This window comes from Nansenia antarctica (genome assembly GCF_963989245.1).
Source record: "Nansenia antarctica genome assembly, contig: SUPER_18_unloc_1, whole genome shotgun sequence".
In the NCBI taxonomy this organism is placed as follows: domain Eukaryota; kingdom Metazoa; phylum Chordata; class Actinopteri; order Argentiniformes; family Microstomatidae; genus Nansenia; species Nansenia antarctica.
In genome coordinates this window covers 1,012,501-1,019,633 of record NW_027663467.1, presented here as the reverse complement: position 1 = coordinate 1,019,633, position 7,133 = coordinate 1,012,501, and the positions used below count along the sequence as shown (strand labels likewise).

Sequence of the window (7,133 nt, the reverse complement as noted above, 5' to 3'; positions counted from 1 at the left end):
CTGGTACAACAGCTCACCTGTGCCTTCTACTGTGATAGCAGCAATCCCTTGCTGGACACCACTAGGGTAACCAGGTCCCAACAAACCAAATGAGACAAGGAGTATGTTATGTTTGTGTGGGACAATGTGGGCCCGGACCGAACTTTAGGTGCCCCTGGTAGCATCCGCCCCCCCCTGGCCGAGTTGAGAGCTATGTTTATCCAATTTTTAAAATATATATGCATTTCCATTCTGTTTCCTATTCTGTTTGGTTTATTCAGCAGCATCCAATAAAAGGAGAACAGTGAATCCAATGCACACATTATCAGTATTTAGTGATCGTTAAACTGTTGTTTATTATATCCAGTGGGTACTTAAAAACTTCAAGTTGGTGTTGAAAAAAATACGAAAACTAGATATTGTTGACACAGTTTCACTTTACGAGCCCTTTGAGTCAGCGGGTGGTTAGCACATTCAGCCAGCTCCCTATATCCACGTGGGGCTGTTGCCATGGGAACATGAATGCTGTTTCCTGATGGCTGAAGACGTCCCATAGATTGCGCGTGGTTGCGGCGCTTTGTTGCGGCGCGATGGACACTGGCCCCGTAGCCGCGCAAAGCGGGACATCTGGTCACCCTATTTATATGGCATCGGCCCAGAATGGTACCGGCCCAGCCGCCCAGAACGGTATCGGCTTGCAAGTACTACCACGACTGAACACCGGCCCAGACCGGCCCAAAACCAGACCGGCCCACTGGGAAAACTCCAGATCCTCACGATTAGCCACCCCGGGCCTGGCCGGGTTGGTGCCAATTATTGACCTGTGTGCATTGTAATGCACAACTTGGCTTCTCCATGCTATAAACGGGTGGTTTAAAAAATAAAACACAGAAAATAGATGACAGGTTTGTAATAAACCAGCTTCGCCTGTGTTATGTTATTTGCTGCATTCTGATAATTTTAGGTCTAATCTTCATCAGTAGGCTACGTGTCCAATTTAGCCTCTGCCACCTCCTATGAATGAATAGTTTAATGACCACACGACCTAGGTCGGTGGAATTTGTTGTCGGTACAGCTCAAACAGCAGTGTCAAAAAACATACACACATTGTACATGACTATTACATGGACATGAACACACATAACCACAAGACAAGAACATATTTACAATTTACAATTTATACAGTGCAGTGAGTCAGGTGTTGAGAGTCCTTATGGCAGAGGGGAAAAAACTGTTTTTGAAGCGGGATGTTTTGGTGGCCAGGGATCGGTAGCTCCGTCCAGAGGGCAACAGTTGAAACAGGTGGTGAGTAGGGTGGGAGGGGTCAGAGATAATTTTATGTGCTCTATTTGTGGTGCGTTTGAGATACAGTGATTCAACTGATGGGAGAGGGGTGCCGATGATCTTGGATGATTTCCTTACTATTTGCTGTAGTTTCCTTTTTGATTTACTGTCCGAGCTGCCGTACCAAACTGTGCTAGATGAGGTGAGTATGCTCTCAATGATGGCGGTGTAGAACTGAAGGAGGAGTTTTTGTTTTACTTTGAATTTTTTGAGCTGTCTAAGAAAGAATAGTCGTTGGTGGGCTTTTTTGGTGATGAAGTCTGTGTTGGTGTTCCATTTGAGGGAGTTGCTGATGTGAGTGCCAAGGAATTTGAAGGAGTCCGTTATGGTTATGGGTTCTCCAAGGATGTTGATGTTTTTTTGGGGGGGGGGGCTGTGCCTGAAGTCTACGATGATTTCTTGTGTTTTTGATGAGTTGAGCTGGAGGTTGTTGTTGAGGCACCAAGTGACTGCTTGGGCTATCTGCTCGCGGTAATGGTCTTCATTATTATTTGTTATGAGTCCGATTATGGTAGTGTCATCCGCATATTTCATAAAGGTGACTGAGCTGTGGAGAGATATCAGGTGGTTGGTGTAGAGGGAGAAGAGCCAGGGTGAGAGGACGCAGCCCTGGGGGGCGCCTGTGCTGAGGGTCAGGGGTCGAGATGAAAGGCTGTTCATCTTGACCCACTGTCGTCTTTTCCACAGGAAGCTCCGTATCCAGTGGCAGATGCAGAGGTCAATGTTCATGTCCACCAGTTTGTTGAAGAGATTGACCGCATGTCAGTGTTGCATGACGAATACCATAGCATATTGCATTATCAAAAATAGTTAATAATAATTGTGCCCCCCCATGCAGTTCATTGGCCCACCCTAAGACTGGGCCCTGGTGACGGGTCTGTATAGTTATTCATTGTACAAGGGCAATGCCCGGCTGTGTTTCACGACCGCAACAAAATCTAGTTAGTCAGCTTGTCGACGGTTGACAGCACACAGCTAACTACTAGCTAATGTATCTAGCTAGAACATAGCTCCCAACGGTAAACTAAACTGCTGGTAAAAACACAAACAACGGCTAATATAAATTACAACTAGTAGTTTAGCCAGTATTAGCAGTAATAGTGAGACCTTATATTTTATTTCAAATGTTTTTTTATTGAGCCAAAACATTGTTCACTTAGATTATGTTGTATAGACGCTCATTTTCATTTATAAGAAAGAGATACAAAAATATATTCACTTATCTTCAAATATAGAGACGTTATCTTTTGATCAATTAAATTACAGTGTAAATGGACATCGCTGATAACATCAAGGAGGCATATTGTACACTAATGTAAAAAGAAGATAAGTGTTGCATCGATGGGGATCAACAGGGTTAAGGCCGCTGTTGGTCACCGAGAGCGGTGAGATCTTGAAAAATATTGACAAGGTTTTTAAAAAGTATTTAAAAGGTATATTACCCTGCATCTCTCTCTCTCTCTCCCTCTCTCTCTCTCTCTCTCTCTCTCTCTCTCTCTCTCTCTCTCTCTCTCTCTCTCTCTCTCTCTCTCTCTCTCTCTCCCTCCCTCTCCCTCTCTGGCCCCGAGTCCAGGAAGCTGGCCCGTCAACGACATGGGTTACTCCACCTCAGGGGACATCGATGGGCGCAAGGCCTACATCCTGTAGAGCTCTTTACTACTCCATGTTGAAGTTCAGTCACATTCAAGTGTCTTGACTCTATGCAGTTGAGTTTATTTTGCCTGTAAAGGTCATAATAAAGACTAACCCTGATAAACAGGCATTTCTGTCCCGTGACTATGGGTGTGTATATACGTTTCTCTGACACATTTACATTGATGCTAAAACAAATTGGGCTAAACAAATACATTAATCCAGCTGCTTAGAGCTAGCATAAAATGTTAAAGGTAAATTTGATTAATTTATGCTTGTGATTATGATGTGTTGATGTGATCTGTTGATTTGTGTCCTTCAATAAATCATTATTGGAATGTTCCATTACAGTGCACTATATACTGTCTATGTCAAATATCAACAAATAAAGTATCTGAGACTCTGAAGAGGATCATTTTTTTAAATCTAAAGTCATAGATCTAAACTCATATAGCATGTAATTTGTCTTTTACTCTAGTAGTTTAGGAGTAAACAAATCCTAAAAAAAATATCCTCTTACACATACGATGAGTGTATGTGGGTTATTTGTCTCAGTTGAACCTAGCCAGATATTATCCTATGCAAGTCTGATGGACTGCATAGAGTCCAAGACTTTGTCATGTAGGCTATCAAAATAAAAAGACAGTTTAAAATAAAATCCTTCTTTCAGTCACTCTATACAGTTTGATAGTAAGATAGATAAATAAAAAGGTGTAAAAGGGGCGCAGGGGTTAAGGCAGCCAGCTAGAGGTCTGAAGGTTGCCGGTTTGATACTTAATTTAATTTAATGTTGTTGTTTTTTTTACATTGAACTGAAGCCTTCATGCAAATCGATTTACAATATCTGTCTAAGTAAGTGAATCATCTATCCTTCAGTATTCATAAGAACAAATTAATTGAGAATTTCCAATTCGGGCTTGTGTGAACATTGATGACACAAGCCTGATTCTCATTCGAGGAATCACAGTTCTATTTATATCTATATCTTGCCCTTATATCACTATTTGCACTTCTGGTTGGATGCTAAACTGCATTTTGTTGTATTGTACTTGTTGTATGACAATAAAGTTGAATCTAATCTAATCAACAGATCATTTTCATGCGCTGTGTGGCTGCTCTAACCCGTTAAAATGAAATGCACAAGCGCCACTGACACTGACGTCCGTGGTGTGGTCCTGGCGTAACATGTCCTATTCTTCACACAGGGTACTGTCAGCTGTCAGAACATCAAGACTATGCCTGAAGTGACCTGATCAACTATCATGCTTTCACCATCCCTGCATCTGCCTACGTTTCCCAGGTCGGTCCAATTGGTTGGCATACATAGGTTCCATTACTGACAGCCCACCCAGCCAATGCCTAAAGCAACATTTAATTTAAATCTCTTGAAGTAGAAGTGGAATTCCATCAGTAAATTCCTCCGCTCTTGTCGTTCTAGAACTCCGACGGCTGCTACTCTGGCCTGGGCAGCGTTCTAGAACTCTGGCCTGGGCAGCGTTCTAGAACTCTGGCCTGGGCAGCGTTCTAGAACTCTGGCCTGGGCAGCGGTGTCAGTAGCAGGCTGTGGACCTGGGGAGATTCTTCATCAGGGAGTTCTACACCGTCTTTGACAGACAGAACAACATGGTGGGTCTGGCCCAGGCAGTGTAAGCAGAACCAGACACACCTCCACAGAGCTCAAATATCCCTAACAATAAGTCCTCTAATAGAGAGTAGTATGTTTTATTTGATGCTAGAAATTATGGAGAAGATCAAAGATGGAAAGATGTGCATAATTGCCTATGAATTAAATATATTTGAACATTGCAAAAACATTGTCTGTGTAATAGATTTTTGGGGTGTATGGGTGATATATGTATCTGAGAGCTCATGTAGTGGGGTCACAGTACAGTCAAGCGACCATCTTTGCTTGCTGCCGTTAAAGGCCAGAGGTAATAGAAATCACTTGTAGTCTTTTCTAACAGACCAGTTCTTTTGTATCTGAACAGGCACCAACATTAGGCTGTATCTTTTGACTTTTCAAGCTCTTTCGTTGACTTAGAACCGTCCTCTTAGAGGTGGAACCTTTCTGTAATCTAAGAAAAAGCTGGGAAAAGCAGGGAAGTTGGACGGATGCTGGTGGTATTCCGCGCTGCAGCTGTGCTGCAACTGCTTACAGTTATTGCTGTAGAACTTCAGAAGTCCTGTTGCGTTTGCCGTAGCTGTTTGCTGTTTCCGGGTTCAGAGCACGCTGGCGTCAAGCGCTGTGACTGCCGCTTCTGTCACCCAGTCTTGTCTTTTTTGTATCCTGTCTTTTTGTATCCTGTCCTGGTTTCTTGTTTTCGCCGTCTACCTTGTTTTGTGTGCCCGTCTTCCCCCGGAGGTCTCCGCTTTTTATTTTTCTTCTTTTCTTTTCCAAGTATTTTTGACTCTTCGCCGACCTCCGCTGCTTTCCCACCCGCCACCTCCCGCCTCTCACTGCCTCCACTACCGGATTACAGTATCCATCGCCTCCGCTACCGGACTACAGTATCCATCTCCTCCTCTACCGGACTGCAGTATTCACCGCCTCATCGTTCCTGTCCCCCGGCTTTGTGTTGCTGACCGACCCGCTGCGCGCCGCTCTCAGACATCGCTGGCCTGGCTGTGCTGTGCCACTACCCCCGTGCCGGGAGGTAGCCACCACTCCCTCCCCGGTTCGGGGGTTGCCATCTCCGCAGGTGAGTGTCAGTCCTTCCCGGCCTTCACTCACTACTGCAGGTTTTGGTCGCTGGCATGGCACGGTAAGGCTGGCTGGCCGCGCGGGTTCAGTCCCAGGCTGGCAATACAGATGACAACAACAACAACAACACCACGCTGTCACTCTGGTCTACTGCCATGTTTACACAACTCACTGCCCACCAACTACTAGTCACTCCCAACCTATCCACTGAACTGCTCCCATCTGTACTCTGGTTTCATCTCCAACTTGGACTCACCCTCCTGCTGCTCCTATCGTTTTGCCCTGGACCCCCGCCCACCATACTCACCTATACTGCCACTGACCTTCACTCACTGAACCATAACCATCGCCTCACTGCTGCTGCTGCCACCGCCGCCACCAAGGCAGGCATTCTCCGCCGCCGCCGCTACATCCACCGAGGCTCCCAGCAACATCGACACCGGACTCTACACCACCCTGAAGGCACAAACATCCCCTCATTCTGGACTACCTCTCGCTCACCTGTCATCACCCCACACCGCACCGCTGACCCCTCAAACCTCCGCTCTCTCCCTCCTGCTCCCCCATCCATCTCCCTTGCACTATTGAACACTCGCTCTCTCTCCAACAAATCCCCTGTCATATCTGAACTGATACTGGACAACAACCTGGACATACTTCTCCTCACTGAAACCTGGCAACAACCCTCGGACTACTACTCACTCAACCAGGCCACCCCCCCTAATTACACCTACATCGCTAAACCCCGCCTCTCCAAGCGAGGGGGTGGTCTCGCTGCTCTCCACAAACTCACCCTAACTGTCACTGTACTGGACCTCAACCTCCCACCCATGTCATCCTTCGAATACCTCGCCTTTTCACTCCCCAACTCCATAACTGCACTCCTACTCTACCGCCCACCGAAGCCACACCCCTCTTTTCTGTCTGATCTCTCTGAACTCCTCACCATTGCCTCTTCCCTTTCTACCCGTCTCTTACTCACCGGTGACTTTAATATCCATGTCGACCAACCCAACTCCAACCTCACCTCTGATTTCCTCTCTCTCCTTGATTGTTTCCACCTCACCCAGCACATCAACTTCCCCACCCATGTAAAAGGCCACACACTCGACCTTGTCTGCTCTGCCTCCCTACCCATATCCAACCCCCACCCTTTTCCTTTCCCACTCTCTGACCACCACTGCATCCTCTTCTCTGCCCCCCTGCCCCTACCGCGCCACCCCATCAAACGCACCATCTCCTTCCGTAACATAAAATCTGTCAACCCACTCACTCTATCCCAGTCCATATCTTCTGCCCTCCCCACTGACTCCACTCCCACCAACCCGGAAGACTATGCCACCTTACTCAACTCCATTCTCTCTGACTCCCTTGACTCACTGGCCCCCTTGAAAACCATCACTGTCTCCTTCACCACCTCCTCCCCCTGGTACACCCCTGAACTACGCACCATGAAACAGACCGGCCGCCAACTTGA

At 46.4% G+C, this 7,133-nt stretch overlaps 1 protein-coding gene across 1 annotated transcript in view; it reads left to right on the top strand.

Moving 5' to 3' along the window:
• Positions 1–623: 623 nt before the first annotated feature.
• LOC308173711 (paxillin-like) overlaps positions 624–7,133 on the top strand; it is a gene marked incomplete at both ends in the record, with an annotated part of 9,689 nt that continues 3,179 nt past the window's right edge. Inside the window, one exon of the mRNA XM_080550789.1 lies at positions 624–680. Coding sequence (XP_080406915.1) covers positions 624–680 — 57 coding nt within the window. The remainder of the gene's footprint in view (positions 681–7,133) is intronic.